Genomic DNA, 18,777 nt, shown 5'->3' with positions numbered 1-18,777 from the left:
TTTATTTATTTATATAATTTTTTTTTCTCTGTGTGTGTGTATAATGAAAATATAAAAATCAAAGGCTAGCACATATTTAGTGTATGCTCATGTACATGCAAGGAACATTTTCCATCATCATTATTCAGAATCAAGAACAGAACATTTTTCTCACAAGTGATGCATTTAATATCACAGTCTGCTTCAACCTGAGGCAAAACTGCATTAGTCCAGGATCCAGAACAGTCCTGCAAAAAATCCTCCATTTGACTCAAGTGAGCCTGTGTGATGATTGTCCTGGGACTCACTCATAAATCTTTTGAGAGTCGAGCAATCAACTTGAATATTTGGGCTTTCGTGTTCCTTTGTACAATGAAATAAATCAGAAAATGAATTGGTTCTAAACGTCAATCTTCGTATTTTAGTGTCAAGCAGAGCCCACTATTACATGATGAGTTATCTAGTTCAATAACTTGCATTTATGTAGTGCCTTTAACGTAATAAAACATCCCAAGGTGCTTCACAGGAGCGTTATCAAACAAAATTTGACACCGGAGGCATTTGAACACTAGGATAAAAAATTTTAATTTGAGGCGTTGCTGGACTGGGAGTCAATATAGGTCAGCGAGCACAGGGGTGATGGGTGAACGGGACTTGGTGTGAGTTAGGATACATGCAGTAGCGTTTTGGATGAGCTCAACATTATGGAGGCCGGCCAGGAGAGCATTTGAATAGCCGAGTCTGGAGGAAACAAACGCATGGGTGAGTTTATAATTTAGATAGGGTTATAATATTATGATGCATCATATAAATTTTGTGTTTACATTTATTCCATTGTCAGAGAGAAAAACAGAGAGTTATAAGCATAGCTGGACTGGGTCTGATCGGCAGACAGATGTTATCAGATACCAGAGTGAGGAGCGATGCTTGGCTCTGCAACTTTGTGGCTGGATCCAGAAGGGTCCAGAGATTGATGTGGGACCCTTCCTGAACTCATTAGAGCAAGGAGAAGAATGGGAACGAGCTGCTGCTGTCGCACTTTTTAACCTTGACATTCGAAGAGCTATAGAGATTCTCAACAAGGGAGCTGCTTTGGGGAAAGGTATGCTATTCTGTTTTTACATTGTTTCAAGCCAATCGATCCGTACACATACAAGACAATTTTTGTGACTCATCTTTTTTGGTGCTTTAATTTGATTCAGTGAGGGAAAACAAGAATGACCATCAATTTGCTTTGAGTAACCAAATGAGAAAAAAGAAAGATGTGCATTTATATAGCACCTGTCACATCCCAAAGCGCTTTACTGCCAATTAAGTAATTTTATTTGAAGTGTAATCACTGTTGCAATGTAGGAAACATGACAGTCAATTTGCACTCAGCAAGTTTCCACAAACAGCAATGGGATAATGACCAGATAATCTGTTTGTGACGTTGGTTGAGGGATAAATGTTGGCTGGGACATCAGGGAGAACTCCCTGCATTTCTTTGATTAGCACCGTGGGATCTTTTATGTCTACCTGAGAGGGCAGACGGGGGAGTATCAGCCTGGATTATGTGTTCCAGTCTCTGGAGTAGGTCCTGAACCCACAACCTTCTGACTCAGTAGATGCTGAGAGGCTGTTCCCCTGGATGGAGAGTCTAGAACTAGGGGGCATAGATCAGGATAAGGGGTCGGCCATTTAGGACTGAGATGAAGAGAAATTTCTTCATTCAGAGGATTGTGAATCTTTGGAATTCTCTACCCCAGAGGGCTGTGGATGCTGAGTCGTTGAATATATTCAAGGCTGAGATCAATAGATTTTTGGACACTAAGAGAATCAAGGGATATGGGGATCGGGCGGGAAAGTGGAGTTGAGGTCTAAGATCAGCCATGTTCTTATTGAATGGGGGAGCGGGCTCGAGGGGCCGTTTGACATACTTCTGCTCCTATTTCTTATGTTCTTATGTTCAGAAGCAAGGATGCAGGATAGATATTCTTTCCCGTGGGAAGGGTTTTGGAAATTATGTCACTTAAAAATTTAGAATCCTTTTTGAAAGCAATATTTGTGTGTGTGTATATATTAATACACTGCCCATGTTTAAATTGGGCAATTGTTTAAGTCGCCCAAAAAACTCAACCATTTTCCATTTCCATTATAGTCAATTACAAAGTTGTCACTTACAGAATGTTAAGCGCACCATGTGTTTTAGGCAAAAACAGGTACTTACTCAGTAGTTCACACCTCGCTAAGGTGCCTTGTGTACTTAATCCCCTCTAAGTGGTGTAGGGTCACAGCTTCAGTAGTGAATTGCTACCATCTTATTCAATAGTAATTGTGGTACCTCTTTAAACAGTGCAACACACAGCGGGCAAATCACGTTAGCACCAACACACTCGCTATAAGCAGTGGGGACTATATAATAATTTGGATGGAATTAGCTCATTAAGACAGTAATAAGCTCATTTATACAGACCAGAAATATATCTGGTGAATTTCCTGGTCTGTACTGAGTGAGCTGATCTTAACTAGGGTGGCATGAGTCACTACAGTTAGCCTCCATCTCCCTTGGTATGGAGAGGAAAATTAGTCAAGTACCTTATCCTAACTGCTATCCAGCAACATCTGGAAAGTGTGGATGCGAGGACATGGATGAGGATAAGATTGAGATCAGCTGTAATGCATTCCTCCCAGTCCCTGGCTGACACACAGAATCATAGAATGTACTCTTTGTAAGAGCGATCCAGTTAGTCCCATTCCTCTGCTCCTTCCCCGTAGCCCTGCAAATTTTTTCCCTTCAAGTATTTATCCAATTCCTTTTTGGAAGCCGCAATTGAGTCTGCTTCCACCACCCTTTCAGGCAGCACTTTCCAGATCATAACGACTCGCTGTGTTAAAAAAAAGTTTTTTCCTCCCGTTGCCTTTGGTTCTTTTGCCAATCACCTTACACACAACACATGTGAAGAATGCCTACCTGGTGGGAGGGTGACTTGTACTGTATCTTATTGAGATAGAGGATCAGCCAGGGTCAAATTGAATGGCGGAGCAGGCTTGAAGGGCCGAATGGCCTACTCCTATTTTCTATGTTGGCAAGGAGTTGAAGCTTTCAGGAGGAGGAAGAGTTGAGGGAGAAAATTGATTTGGGTGCAACAAAAGTGGAGAAATTCACAGATTGCACCTCTGTATGTTAAAATTAACATGTATTCCCAGCTCCTCAAAAGGGAAATGCTGCTGTGTCCCCTCTGGCACTGCATGGGAATACCCTGATACCAATTCAATAGTAAGAAGAACTGAAGCTGAATAGATTTGGTTTCACATTACTAAATTATTGTTTTACGACTGCAAAATTGACAATTTAAAAAAAAATCAAATTAATAAAGATGATAGAAAAAAATACTTGCACTTATACAGCAGCACGTCCCAAAGCATTTCACATCCAATGAAGTATTTTTTGCTATGTTATCACTTTTGTAATATAGGAAACATGACAGCCAATTTAATAGAGGAAGGTCCCATAAACAGCAATGAAATAAATGACCAGATCATCAAGTGTTGGTTGAGAGATAAATGTTGGCTAGAACACCAGGAGAAGTCCATTGTTTTTTGTTTGAATAGTGCCATGAGATCTTTTACCACCACCTGAGAGGGCAGAAGGGGCCTCAGTTTAATGTCTCATCTGAAATACGACACCTCCAATAGTGCAGCACTCCCTCAATACTGGACTGAAGTGCCAGGCTAGATTATGTGCTCAGGTCTCTGGAGTGGGAATTGAACCCACAACCCTCTGACTCAGAGATGAGAGTGCTACCAGTGAGCCAAGGCTGTCACTTATAATTTCTCATAATTTAGTAAAAGAATACTCCAAGGTGAAATCATAGATGATGTTTTCTCATTAATCTGAAAATATACCCTATTTTTTAAAGCTATATTGAGACAGCTGATTTTGTCTTGTTTCCGTGGGCCCTGGATCTTGGCATAAGTGACCTCTGGTGCTGACCCCACCAAAGTGTGCAGAATCAAGGGAAGATCACCTCATGTAAATATGCCCAATGGGTGCTAATGCCATTACAAGCACAGCTTGGGCACTCCCATAGGGAGGATGCCGTAAAATGTGGTGGATGGTGATCCCTCAAAGATCCTGGAAGTGTGCCCATCAGCCAGAGGCTAAAAACTAAAAGCAAAAATGTTTCAATCTTTGGGGGTCCAGGCTACGACTTAGTCCTGGAATCTCCACGTGGGCTTACATCCGCTGAATGGTACTCCTGCTTTCACTCGACTTACCGACACATTGATGTCTTGCTAGGCTGGGGACGAGGGAACTCCTGGGCTTGGAGTCCTCTTCCCCCAGCTGTGTCCCCTCTAACACCAGTGTTCTTGTTTGGGCGGGTGGAGGCTCCTGCTCAAACAAAGCTCTGCAGAAGCTAGCGGGTAGTGGGATAGGCTAGGACCTGGTGTATCCAGGCCTCCTACTGGACTTATGGCAGGAGTGCACTGGAAGGCCATGGATTTTCGGTCCCAACATTTGTTAGCTTTGGCTTCCTGCAGTCAAGATCTGTTTGGGCACCCAAAATCCGATCTCTGGCAAAAATTACAGCTCTAATTTGGAGGTCAGTCAGTTTATAAAGTCAGTGATTCCTTTTAAATTAGATATGGGGGTGGGGGGGTGTATTTTTCAGATGGACTCTGACAAAACTTTTATAGGGTATATTTTTTTTCTTTTTGAACAAAGTTAAATGAAAGAGGTGGTTTACAATGAATCCTTTGTCATTTGCAGGAGATTTGAACCTGAATGTTGTAGCTATGGCACTGTCAGGTTACACAGATGAAAAGAATTCTCTGTGGCGAGAAATGTGTAGCACTCTGAGGCTGCAGCTAAATAATCCTTATCTATGTGTCATGTTTGCCTTCCTGACTAGTGAACCAGGGTCATATGATGGTGTACTGGTAAGTTCTGTCTGCCTATCATTAAGATTTATGCAATTTTGACCATTAACATTTTTGTAAACCAATTATTTTGTCAAATAATAACATATTTTCATCCCTCAATTTAGTATGAGAGCAGTGTAGCTGTACGTGACAGAGTGGCCTTCGCTAATATGTTTCTAAATGATACCCAGGTGAGTGTAAAGATGGTAAACACTTTGAATCCATTTAAAATGTCTGATTTTACATTAGTAGAGAGGATGTCCTGGAGGGGTCAAGGACAGAATCTATTTGGTTAGAGTTAAGAAATAAGAGTTGCTATAACACTACTGGGTGTATTCCATAGGCCACCAACTTGTGGGAATGATATAGAGGAGCAAATTTGCAGGGAAATTACAGAGGTACAAAAGCTATAGAGAAGTGATAACTAGGGACTTCAATTATCCGAATATAGATTGGAATAATAATAATAATAATATAAGGGGCAAAGAGGGTGAGGAATTTTTGAAATGTGTTCAGGATACCTTTCTTAACTAGTACGTTTCCGGCCCAACAAGGAAGGAGGCATTGCTGGACTTGGTTCTAGGGAATGAGATGGGCCAAGTGGAGCAAGTGTCAGTGGAGTAGCATTTAGGAAGCAGCGATCATAGTATCATAAGGTTTAGAATATCTATGGAAAAGGACACGGACCACTCTAAAGTAAAAATACTCAATTGGAGGAGGACCAATTTCAATAGGATGAGAACCGATCTGGCCCGGTTAAATTGGAATCAAAGATTGGCAGGCAAAACTGTAATTGAACTGTGGGTGACCTTTAAGGAGGAGATGGTTTGTGTACAGTCTAGGTACATTCCCACGAGGCAGAAAGGTAGGGCAACTAAAGCCAGAGCTCCCTGGATGATGAAAGAGATAGTGAGTGAGATGAAATAGAAAAAAGGGGTGTATGACAGATATCAGGTTGATAATACAAGTGAGAACCAGGCAGAATATAGAAAGCTCAGAGGGGAAGTGAAAAAGGAAATGAGGGGCAAAGAGAGAGTATGAGAATAGACTGGCAGCCAACATAAAAGGGAATCCAAAAGTCTTCTACAGGCATGTAAACAGTAAACGGATAGTAAGAGGAGGGGTGGGGCCGATTAGGGACCATGAAGGAGATCTACTAATGGAGGCAGAGGGGATGGCCGAGGTATTAAATGAATCCTTTGCATCTGTCTTTATCAAAGAAGAAGGTGCTGCCAGAGTCTCAGTAAAGGAAGATATAGTTGAGATACTGGATGGGCTAAAAATTGATAGAGGTACTTGAAAGGCTAGCTGTACTTAAAGTAGGTAAGTCACCCGGCCTGGAAGGGATGCATCCTAGGTTGCTGAGGGAAGTAAGGGTGGAAATTGCGGAGGTGCTGGCCATAATCTTCCAAACATCCATAGATATGGGGATGGTGCCAGAGGACTGGAGAATTGCAAATGTTACACCCTTGTTCAAAAAAGGATGCAAGGATAAACCCAGCATCAACAGCCCAGTCAGTTTAACCTTGGTGGTGGAGAAGCTTTTAGAAACAATAATCCGGGACAATATTAATAGTCACTTGGACAAGTGTGGATTAATAAAGGAAAGCCAGCATGGATTTGTTAAAGGCAATCGTGTTTAACTAACTTGATTGAATTTTTTGATGAGGTAACAGAGAGGGTTGATGAGGGCAATGCGGTTGATGTGATGTATATGGACTTCCAAAAGGCATTTGATAAAGTGCCACATAATAGGCTTGTCAGCAAAATTGAAGCCCATGGAATAAAAGGGACAGTGGCAGGATGGATACGAAATTGGCTAAGTGACAGGAAACAGAGAGTAGTGGTGAACGGTTGTTTTTCGGACTGGAGGAAGGTATACAGTCATGTTCCCCAGGGACAGGTACTGGGACCACTGCTTTTTTTTTGTATATATTAATTACTTGTACTTGGGTGTACAGGGCACAGTTTCAAAATTTGGAGATGACACAAAACTTGGACGTGTAGTAAACAGTGAGGAGGATAGTAGTAGACTTCAAGAGGACATAGACAGGCTGGTGGAATGGGCGGACACATGACAGATGAAATTTAATGCAGAGAAGTGCAAAATGATTCATTTCAGCAGGAAGAATGAGGAGAGGCAATATAAACTAAATGGTACAATTCGAAAGGGGGTTCAGGAACAGAGAGACCTGGAAGTATTTGTGCACAAATCTTTGAAGGTGGCAGAACAGGTTGAGTAGGCAGTTAAAAAAGCATATGGAATCCTGGGCTTTATAAATAGAGGCATAGAGTACAAAAGCAAGGAAGTTATGTTGAACCTTTATAAAACACTGGTTCAGCCACAGCTGGAGTGCTGTGTTCAATTCTGGGCACTGCCCTTTAGGAAGGATGTGATGGCCTTAGAGAGTGTGTTGAAGAGATTTACTAGAATGATTCCAGGGATGAGGGACTTCAGTTACTTGGATAGACTGGAGAAGCTGGGGTTGTTCTCCTTGCAGCAGAGAAGGTTAAGAGGAGATTTGATAGAAGTGTTGAAAATCATGGAGGGTTTAGATAAAGTAAATAAAAAGAAACTGTTCCCATTGGCGGACGAGTCAAGAAGCAGAGGACACAGATTTAAGGTGATTAGGAAAGGAACCAACGGCGACATGAGGAAAAACCTTTTTATGCAGCAAGTAGTTATGATCTGGAATGCGCTGCCTGAAAGGGTGGTGGGAGCAGATTCAATCGTGGCTTTCAAAAAGGAATTGGATAAATACTTGAAGGGTAAAAATTTGCAGGGCTACGTGTAATGAGCAGGGGAATAGGACTATTTGGATAGCTCTTACAAAGAGCTGGCACAGTCTCTATGGGCCGAATGGCACCGTCTGTGCTGTAACCATTCTATGATTCTACCTTTAACCCTGATTTTATCTATTAGTTCAACTAGCGACATCGTTTTACCTTTGAATTGGAAACCATCAAAGCATCTGAACCCCTACCTGCCTCCACTGGGACTAGATCCTGATCGATCCAGCACTACACTGGTTCAGAGCTGGCCATTATACTCTTTGAACAAGTAACAAATGATCTGTTTGTGACTCATTTTGTAGATTTGAACCAATTAACCTAGTCGATATCTATGGGGAGAGGGGAAGTAGTGATTTAACACGTAAAAACTGGAAGTGTCCTGTTTTACTAATTTCAAATAATTTAATGACTGTGAGTTGCCCTCCTCTAGAAGCACGGCCACAAGATCATGTAATAAGCCAAGAAGTACTTGTGCTTCAGGGAAACATCTGTCTTCACACCCACCTATCCTCGTGCACTCTCCTTAAATTAATTCTGGTGTTTCATTCTATCTAAATGTCTAAGAGTGACCACAAACAACTGCAACTGTAATAAAGTTATCAGCATAAGTGGTTTTAAAAAAGAATGGGTAGCAAAGATGACTTTACCATGTAAATTTATTATGCCTTTTGTGTTCTGTGACGAATGACAAGGTTAGATACAAGTCCCATTTTTTTCTCAAGTCTATTATTATTTAGGTATACAAGATAGATCCAGATGTCTGAGATTCAGACCATTTTAGTTGATCCACCCAGAATAAAAAAAAGCACACTTTTTTCACCATTACATCATCTAACTGACTCTTGAATGAGTAAAACAATTTCACTTCCACTGCCCTACCTGGATGATCATTCTTTTTGTGAAGAAGTTCTTTCTGGCACCTGACCTAAATTTCTCTTTCACCAGTTTTAATCTGTGCCCCCTCATTCTAGTGTACCTTGATGTAGTACTCTGGAGTAACATCTTCTGTACTTTGATAAAGTCCCCTCAGTCGCCTCCATTCAAGTTGAAAGAACTTTAGTCTTTCCCCATAACTTAATGGTTTGATGCTATTAATTGGCTTCATGGTTCTTTTCCACACCACTTTCATGACTTGTTTCCCTGATGCCTTGGTTACTAAAATGAACAGTTTACTCAAGGTGCGGTCTGACCCTGGAAAATAGTTTTAGCATGACCTCTTCTGACTTGTACTCTATTGACCTAGCAGTATACTTAAGCAATCTGTTTGATACTTTATTTATACATACTAAAAACAAAAGTTGACCCAGCACTGGTCCCGGGGTACACCACTTCCAACCTCTCTGCAGTCCAATCAACATCCATTTTAACCTAACTCTTTGTTCCCTGTCCATCAAGCAACTTTACTAAATTTCCTCCTATGCCATGTGCCTGAATTTTTCTAATTAATCTTTTGTGAGATAGCTTGTCGAACACTTTCTGACTGAGAACAAACGTCAATCCAGCAATGACCCCTGGGAGTGCACCACTTCCAATCTATATGCAGTCAGAACAACACCCATTTATCCTAACTTTGTTTCCTGTCCGTCAACCAACTTTGCTACATTTCCTCTTATATATACCGTGTGCTTGAATTTTCCTAGTAAGACTCTTGAGACAGCTTATCGAATGCCTTCTGAAAATCCAAATACTCTACATCTATTACATTCTCTTTACTCTGTTCAAAAGAACTCAAGTCTGTGAAACACGACTTGGCTTGCCTTTAATAAATCCGTACAGACTGTCCTTGATCAACCCACGCATTTCTGAATGCCTACTAATTTTATCTCGCATTATGGATTCTATGAGAGTGCCCACAACTGATATTAGACTCACTGGTCTCTAGATTATCCAGTTTATCCTTCTCTTCCTTCTTGAACAAGGTCGTTACTTTGGCTACTCCCTATCCCACGGCACAATTTTGCACATTTAGGGAGGATTTAGGGAAAAATGATGACCAGAGCCTCTGCTATCTCCTCTCTGATTTCTCTCAACAGCTTATGATGCGTGCCATCAGGGTCGAGTTACGTATTCACCTTGAGTCCTGTTATTTCTGTCAGAACCAAATCCTTTTCTACAGTTAACTCTATCAATTGTTCAATATCTCCTCCAGTACACTTGTGTTCTCGTTTCCACCATCATTTGTAAAAACCAGTGCGGAACGTTTATTTACTAACTCTGCTATACCTTCAGCCTGCACAATTAGACTTCTTCCTTGCTGCTTGAGTGGAACTTTTACTATTCTTTTACTTTTATATGTTTATAAAAGTTCTTACTATTTCCATTTATAATATTTGCTAGTTTTTTTTTCATTTTTTTGCCATTCTAATCTCTCTTTTCACTTCCTTACTACACTTACTAAATTCATCATGATTACCTTCAGTGTTTTATCAGCTGCCTCCATTTTAAATTTCAGTTTAGTTTTAAACTCTTTATCTAGAGAACTATATTCTTTGCACCCCCTTTTGTGCCTTATTGAGATATACTTATTTGTATTCTGTGAAGATTACCTTCTGCTGATCTGTCAAACTTTTCTGCTAACTTTTCTGACTAGTTCATTTAGGCCAGGTCCCATGTTATTACATAGAATGTACAGCACAGAAACAGTCCATTCGGCCCAACAGGTCCATGCCGGTGTTTATGCTCCACACGAGCCTCCTCCCTCCCTACTTCATGTAACCCTATCAGCATTTCCTTCTATTCCTTTCTCCCTCATGTGGTTATCTATATTCCCTTAAATGCATCTATGCTAGTCGTGTCAACTACTCCTTGTGGTAGCAAATTCCTCATTGTAAAGAAGTTTCTCCTGAATTCCATGTTGGATTTATTAGTGACCATCTTACATTTATGGCCCCTAGTTTTGGTCTCCCCACAAGTGGAAACATCTTCTCTACATCTACCCTATCAAAACCCTTTCATAATCTTGAAAGATCTCTATCAGGTCATCCCTCAGTCTTTTTTCTAAAGAAAAGAGCCCCAGCCTGTTCAATCTTTCCTGATAGGTATAACCTCTCAGTTCTAGTATCATCCTAGTAAATCTTTTTTGCACCTTCTCCAGTGCCTCTATATCCTTTTTATAATATGGAGACCAGAACTGTTTGCAGTACTCCAAGTGCAGTCTAACCAAGGTTCTTTACAAGTTTAACATAACATATCTTACTGAACTTCGTTTTTTTCCAGTCCAGTAATATTATCTTTTACTCTTCATTGTCCTTTTATATTCTTAATTGAACCTATGTGGCGGACACTCTTTCTCTGTGGTTTTCCTACTCTCATCAGTTATTGTCCACCATCGTTTCCGAGAATTAAATCAAGTAATGTTTGTTTTCTTGGACTAGAAATATACTGACCTGTGATGCATTCTAATAGTTGTTCCCCAATTTGACCAGTATATTACCTTAATTGCAATCTGCCTTGGGATAGTTAAAATGAACAAATATTATTGCCCTATTGTTTTTGTATATTTCTCTGAACTGTCTGCAGATCTCCTGTATGTCAGTTCTACTTTTTTAGCAGCGTATAATGCACACCAAGAATTGTACCATTTCCCTTCCTAATTCTTAACTCCATAACATAAACATATGGATTCTGTTTTAATGCAACTCACTATAACATCTTTACATTCTTTAGCTGTGATAGAATCCTTCACTAACACTGCTACCCCACCCCCTTTCTTTTCCCTATATCTCTTGAAAAATGTTATAACTACAATTAAATTCCCAGTCCTGTCTAGACTTGAGCCATGTCTATATATGCAATAGCTACTATATTATATCCCTCCATAGTTATTGATGCTTCTGACTCACTAATTTTATTTTGAATGCTTTATTCATTCACATGAATATCACTCAATCCTAAATGCATTTTTTTGGAAGTTTATAGAACACAAAACAAAAGTTACAACAGTTGTGTAATTAGTACACTAATTTTATCACTCTCACATTGGGAGTACACACAGCCTAAGGGACCCTGGTGAACTTTAGCTGAATAAAACTTTGAAAATTGTCCTCTAGCTTTTCTTCAAGTAATTATGAAAAACAGTTGAGCAGCAACTGCTAGAAGCTGAAGAAAAATACAATCTATTTGTGCAGCTGACTGGTACTGATGCATCCTGGAAAATTAGCTACATTGCACAATCCAAATTTAAGTCAGTCACATCTCTTTGCAAAAATAAATCCAAGCTCGGACATTTGGGAGAGGTTATGGCCTTCGAGTTAAAAACTTTAATGAGGGCTTTAATCCAATAGATTAATTTAATGTTGCAAATCATATAAATTTTAATTTAAAAAATTTTGTTTAAACTCTTATTTTAGACATTAGAAACTTTCTGAATATCTTCCATTTTTTTCAGTAAGTATTTTGATACATTTGTAGGGAACATTTGATATATTTGTGTGGAGCATGAACTCTGGCATAGACCAGTTGGGCCAAATGGCCTGTTTCTGTGCAATAGACTCTATGTAAATCCAATAGGGAATTCAGGAGAAACTTCTTTACTCAGAGTGGTAAAAATGTGGAACACGTTACCACAAGGAATAGTTGAGGCAAATAGCATAAATACATTTAAGGGGAAGCTAGATAAACACACAAGGGAAAAAGGAATAGAAGGGTATACTGATCGGGATAGATGAAGAGGGGTGGGAGGAGACTCGTGGAGCATAGACCAGTTGGGCCGAATGGCCTGTTTTTGTGATATAAACCCGATGTAACTCGATGTAAATATAGCTCCACCCAGTGGTCAAATTATGGACTTGCAGGGGAATACGTTTACATTGGTGGTTTCCATTATAACTGGATATAGAAATTTATATAACAGAAAAAAATTGATAAAGAAGTGTGACAAAAAGAGTGACAATAGAAAGTAAGGTTTTGTAGATAGGAAGTGTGTGCTGATGTAAGATTTGTAATAACTTGTATAGATCTGTAGTTAAATAGAAAAACATAGGGCATTTTGGAAAGTAGAAAAGTAGAGTTGGATGCAGCATAGGAGTTTACCTTCAGTGCTGGCTGAGGAGCTGGTAGATGAAAAACTGAGGTGCTACAGTGATGCCATGGTGTGACAAGTTTACATAAGCAGTTTCATTATAAATGTGGACATAGAAATTTTTAATGGTGGAAGAGTCGACACAAAAATGTGATTTAAAACGTTGACAACAGGCAGTACGATTTTGTAGCCAGGAAATGCACGCAGAATATGTTTATATAGTGTATACTAGAATATCGGATATGCTGTGACATTGCTTACTGTGAGTCAGATGTTTTATAAGAACGGGGGTGTTATGATAACTGATGTTACTGGGGACATAGTCATTGGGAGCATCTCTGCGGTCATTGTGCATTGAGAAGGGGATGCAAGGCCTGACAATGCTAGGATGAGGTCTCGGGGTCTACCGGTATTTTAAGGGGTTTCCAGGGTCTGGGAATGTGGTCTAAGATTTTGAGTGCAAAGGGGACATTTGGGGATCTGTGTCCTGAGGTCCCATGGGAGGGGGTTTCAGATCATTGGGGAGGCCAGCATCTTGCAATATTGGGGGGGGGGGGGGAGATCATGATCTGGAAACCTAATGGGGAGGGGCCCCAGGAGAATGGGGTACAAACTGTCCTTGGTCCCTCCGCAGACCATCAGGTACCCCATCTCATTGCTTTTCCCATTGTCAGGCATTTAAGAGTAAATTCCCTGCAATTATGCAATTTTTATTTCTGTTTTAAAACTTTATTTTGGAAGTTAGACATTTCAATTACTGGCAAATGGCAGAAGAAAAAATTCAGAAAGCATTTTGAATCATTTAATTCATCAACAGAGTGTGATGGTGACATTTTTAGATAGGTTTTATGTTTACACATGAATTTTTATTATATTTAAAAAGAAGCAAGATACTGCGGATGCTGGAAATTGAAATAAAACCAGAAAATGCTGGAAATACTCAGCAGGTCAGGCAGCATCTGTGGAGAGAGAAATAGAGTTAATGTTTGATTCTCTCTCCACATATGCTGCCTGACCTGCTGAGTATTTCCAAACTTTTCTGTTCGTATTCCTCATTACATATGTTGACATACAGATTCCCATCTCTTTATTAAAAATCTTGTGTATGGTGTGCACATCCTGTCCACAAAACTTACTTCATGTTGTCATGATTTTTGATAACACCTTTACATCAACATTTATAATGGGAATTTTCCCATGTAACCAGTTGCAAGTTGCGCACCTGACCATTTGCTGACGCTTTCGTTTTTCTTCATTTTTGGGTATTTTTTCACATTATTAGGTGTTTAAATAACAATTTGAGGGATTGTCACCTTATAAATAGGCCATTCAGGACACCCTTGCCCATATGCAGGACTTCCCTAATATTTTCAACCGCTTAGCCCACCCAATTTTGATCTAACCAAATCCCACCCATCCAACTTTCTATGAATTTATTAATTCACTGCATACTCCTGCACTTAATTCACTGCTCACTACTGTTTTAATTTACTAATTTGTTGTTGCCTGCTGCTGTATAAATTTATCAATTCACTGGTGCCCGCTACTTGTTTGATTTATTAATTCAGTGCAGCACACCTAACTGGGCACCAATGTTCATATCCGTTTGTTGTCGGCGAGTTGTGGTGCATGTGGTTTGCGTTGGTTTCAGCTTTCCTGTTTTGTTTATATGGTGTCAAAAAACACATTTTGTTCTAAAATAAGTTCTCAAATTTCTCCTGTTATATTTTTAATCTCTCACGTAGTAGCAGCTTCTGTCCACCATTTTATTATATATTCTTTGGGAACATTGAGATTAAACTTTTCAACTACTGTACAGGTCTTGATTGCAATGCCATGGGAGATTGTCTCATTATAAATGTTTACATAGCAAGTTTCCATTGTGACTTGCTGGCATTGGTTTTCCATTATAAAAGCATAACAAAGGAAGTAAAGTTTGTGGACATGAAGTATGCAAAACTTTTAATATCTAAATACTTTTATGTGCTTACATTTACTAAACAATAATTACCAAGGTATGTTTGTATATACAATTAAGAGAAATCATGAACATGGTAAGTTTTATTTCTTTTACCAAATATGTTGGTCTTGTCCCACATGTTGCTCAAATGTAACTGACTAATGTAAATATCGAAATGATCCTGTTCTTTAGATCCTTCGGTACATTGACAAACTAACCAATGAAATGAAAGAAGCTGGAAACCTGGAGGGAATTCTATTAACAGGCCTGACAAAGGATGGTATTGATCTAATGGAGAGCTATGTAGATAGGACTGGTGATGTACAGACAGCAAGTTTCTGTATGTTGCAGGTAGGTCAAACAGAAAACGTGGTAGTAACTGCTCTTTTAAACATATGTATTTTATTAACTATGAAGTTGAAGATTCTACCTGAGACTTTAGGAAAAAAAATCTTTATTTGAAGGGTAATAAACATATGATCTACCATGCAAGGAAGTGGAATCAAAAACATTGGGGGGGGGGGTTCAAGATGCAGTTAAATGTTAGGCCGGGTGAGTTGAAGTACTAGCGGGATGAGCTAAATGTCATAGAGTCATAGAGTTATACAGCACGGATAGAGGCCCTTCGGCCCATCGTGTCCGCGCCGGCCATCAGCCCTGTCTACTCTAATCCCATATTCCAGCATTTGGTCCGTAGCCTTGTATGCTATGGCATTTCAAGTGCTCATCCAAATGCTTCTTGAATGTTGTGAGGGTTCCTGCCTCTACAACCCTTTCAGGCAGTGAGTTCCAGACTCCAACCATCCTCTGGGTGAAAAAGTTATTTCTCAAATCCCCTCTAAACCTCCTGCCTTTTACCTTGAATCTATGTCCCCTTGTTATAGTACCCTCAACGAAGGGAAAAAGCTCCTTAGTATCCATCCTATCTGTGCCCCTCATAATTTTGTACACCTCAATCATGTCCCCCCTCAGCCTCCTCTGCTCCAAGGAAAACAAACCCAATCTTCCCAGTCTCTCTTCATAGCTGAAGCACTCCAGCCCTGGTAACATCCTGGTGAATCTCCTCTGCACCCTCTCCAAAGCGATCACATCCTTCCTGTAGTGTGGCGACCAGAACTGCACACAGTACTCCAGCTGTGGCCTAACCAGTGTTTTATACAGCTCCATCATAACCTCCTTGCTCTTATATTCTATGCCTCGGCTAATAAAGGCAAGTATCCCATATGCCTTCTTTACCACCTTATCTACCTGTTCCGCCGCCTTCAGGGATCTGTGAACTTGCACACCAAGATCCCTCTGACCCTCTGTCTTGCCTAGGGTCCTCCCATTCATTGTGTATTCCCTTGCCTTGTTAGTCCCTCCAAAGTGCATCACCTTTCCTCATCCTTGATTTGTGCCCTTATGATACCACCGTGAAAGGACATATGTCTACCACCAGACTATTGAGTGTTGTTGGTCCTGCAATTCAAAGACACCGGTTTAAATTACAGCTTTGATACTAAAGCTTAACAGTACTAAAACTTGGTAGTTTAAATCAGAATACTTAATTGTAATGAACAAAGAGAATTAATATTAAGGAGCCTATTCTTCATGTTCCACTTGCAACTGACCAGTCTGCTACACAGTCTGTCCTATCTTAGTTAAAGAAGGATGAATGAATGCTGCATAGCAACTCAGAAAGAAGGGATTAATAATTATTTTAATTGTAAAACGGTTATTGATTTGATTGGTAATCAGTCAATGTTACTGTATGATTGGTTGAATGGAGACATGATTGAAGCAAGAATAAAGTAGTTGAAATGAGACCTGATTCAAGCAGGGCAAAGTGGCTTCCAGCTTGCTTTACTTCAGCAAGGTACATCACCAAGTGAAAATATTTTCAAGGCATTTGGCCAATTTTTAAAACAATCTATTCATTTTATTTAATCACGTCATAACTCATGACTTATGGATACCCAGAATAATATATTTTGCATAAAGATTATGCATAATGTTGAGTTATTATTGTGATTTCCACCCCCTTTTCTTTGGCAACTACCTCGACAATTAATTTCTGACTTCTGTTAAAAGATGTGATTTCAGAGAGTATTATGCATTTTTAAATAAAGTTTATATTTTAATGTCTCCAGGGATCCCCGAGTGATGTTGTGAAAGATCCCAGGGTCCAGTATTGGATTGAAAATTACAGGAACCTACTTGATGCTTGGAGGTTCTGGCATAAGAGGGCTGAATTTGACATCCATAGGAGTAAGTTGGACCCATTTTCAAAACCTCTTGCACAGGTAAATGGGTTTTCAACAAGCTGAATAATATAGTTGTGTTAAAAATGTTGGTTCATTTAGAGAAAAAATCTTGAGGTTTTTAAATCTGACTAACTTGATGTCTGTTCTGTTAACTAAACTTGGTGAATTCCTACATTTTCAATTGGTTTGTGGTCCAATTTAGAGTTCTGAGAAGAAAATGGGCATACAGGTTAGGTATCTGAATTCCACAGATTTAAAAAGCAGCAGTGTCCTCTAACCATTTCAAACCTCCTTTGGCCAGCTTACACTAAAGAGAAACTAAAAAAGGGTCATGGTGTAACAACTTGGTGTGTGTGCACCTGCGTAAATCCTAATTGTACATGTATAATAGACATCTTTTATCTTTTATTTTCATTTAATTTCAGCAAATCCCTGAACAGTAGCCGAGGTAAGTGAGGGGAAACCTATTGTAAGCAGGCAATTGTGATGTTGCTCGCTAATTTCTTTCGATGGTCATAATCTCAAACAGTGTGTTACCCAAGGGCCACTCTTAGGAATGTTTCAACACATTGTACCTTAGAGTGATGGAATATGTATTAGTGCTTCTGATTTCATGCAGAAAGAGGTGGGGAGAAAGTAGGACTGATTAACGATGTCTGTAATTTGCATAAAGTCCTTTTACTTGGTCTTAGCCCTGCCCCCTAATAGCACTCCCTTGTTTTGTCTCACTGGACAAAAGAGAATGAAGTTTTGGCAACTTTCCACAGAAAGGAGGGTTGTTACTTGAGACTCAGAGACACATGGAGCACCAGAGGAGTGTGGAGGGCCATAGATGTAGGAAAAATGGGCTTAGGGTTGTATTAAGAGTACCAAGGGCTTTAGGGTTGGTCTAGTATTCCTCTCCCTTCCCCCACATACCAACATACATTATACACAGTGGTTTTTCATAAGCTGGCAGGAACATGGACATTTGATTCATCAAATCCTAAAATCGTTGCCATCATGCACCTGGTAATGGTGATTTTCTCTCCAAGTTGGTGATGATTATTAGATGTATTTAGACTCTTTTTAAGCTTTATTTTAAATCCTGTTTTTATACATGTTTATCGAACTTCCCCCAACATTTTATTTTAGATGATCAGTTTGAAAAGCCATTGTCAGCATTCATCATTTTACTGTTAGATAAACTACACCTGCATAATAATATCCACTTAATGCCATAATCTTTCCAAAGGCGTGTAATTCAGTAATAGTTATGGATAGGGATAAGCAAAATACTTGAATTTTAGACTGCCCAGTTAGGGCAATATCATTGCACATTACCCTACTAAAAGATCTGAAGTAAACATATTCCCATACTAAAAGTTTTCATGAACGATACTGGGTAATTAATTCTACTATATTTTAATGTAACATTTGATTCACAATTTTTTTAAAAAAAGAAATTCAATAAGACACCAATTTTAAAAACTGGTATTAAATTATATTCTTCTTTTCCACTACATTAAACAAGTTGGTTTCAGAATAGTTGTCGTTAGTGAAAATACACAACTGGTTTTAGGTGTTGTTTATTATTTAGAAATAAAGAAACAGAATGAGCTTGTATTTTTGATCTTTTAATTACTTAAAATGGATGCATCCAACATGGATTCTAAGTTGAGCTGATACTTAACTGTACCCGTGTTTACTGTTTCTTTATTTCATCATGGAGATTCTGTTTGTTTCTAATACAGTAGAATCCTACTGTACCGAAGTAATTCAAACCAGGATCCATTTGCTAGACGATAAATTTGTTAGAGCTGGTATTTTTTTTAGTGTATTATGTGTTTGTTGCTTTAGTTTTTTTAAAGATTGTCATTTTGTCAAAAATAATTGTT

General features: G+C 39.3%; 1 protein-coding gene across 3 annotated transcripts in view; it reads left to right on the top strand.

Annotated features, from left to right (window-relative positions):
• Positions 1-18,777, top strand: part of mios (missing oocyte, meiosis regulator, homolog (Drosophila)) — a 56,885-nt gene that overhangs the window by 18,518 nt on the left and 19,590 nt on the right. For all 3 annotated transcript variants that reach the window (XM_068004130.1, XM_068004138.1, XM_068004146.1), the window contains 5 exons: positions 821-1,081; positions 4,733-4,902; positions 5,010-5,075; positions 14,850-15,008; positions 16,787-16,939. In XM_068004130.1, coding sequence (XP_067860231.1) covers positions 821-1,081; positions 4,733-4,902; positions 5,010-5,075; positions 14,850-15,008; positions 16,787-16,939 — 809 coding nt within the window. The remainder of the gene's footprint in view (positions 1-820; positions 1,082-4,732; positions 4,903-5,009; positions 5,076-14,849; positions 15,009-16,786; positions 16,940-18,777) is intronic.

This window comes from Heptranchias perlo, chromosome 2, assembly GCF_035084215.1.
Source record: "Heptranchias perlo isolate sHepPer1 chromosome 2, sHepPer1.hap1, whole genome shotgun sequence".
NCBI lineage: Eukaryota > Metazoa > Chordata > Chondrichthyes > Hexanchiformes > Hexanchidae > Heptranchias > Heptranchias perlo.
Note: the sequence above shows the minus strand (reverse complement) of the source record. Positions and strands in the feature narration are given on the sequence as shown.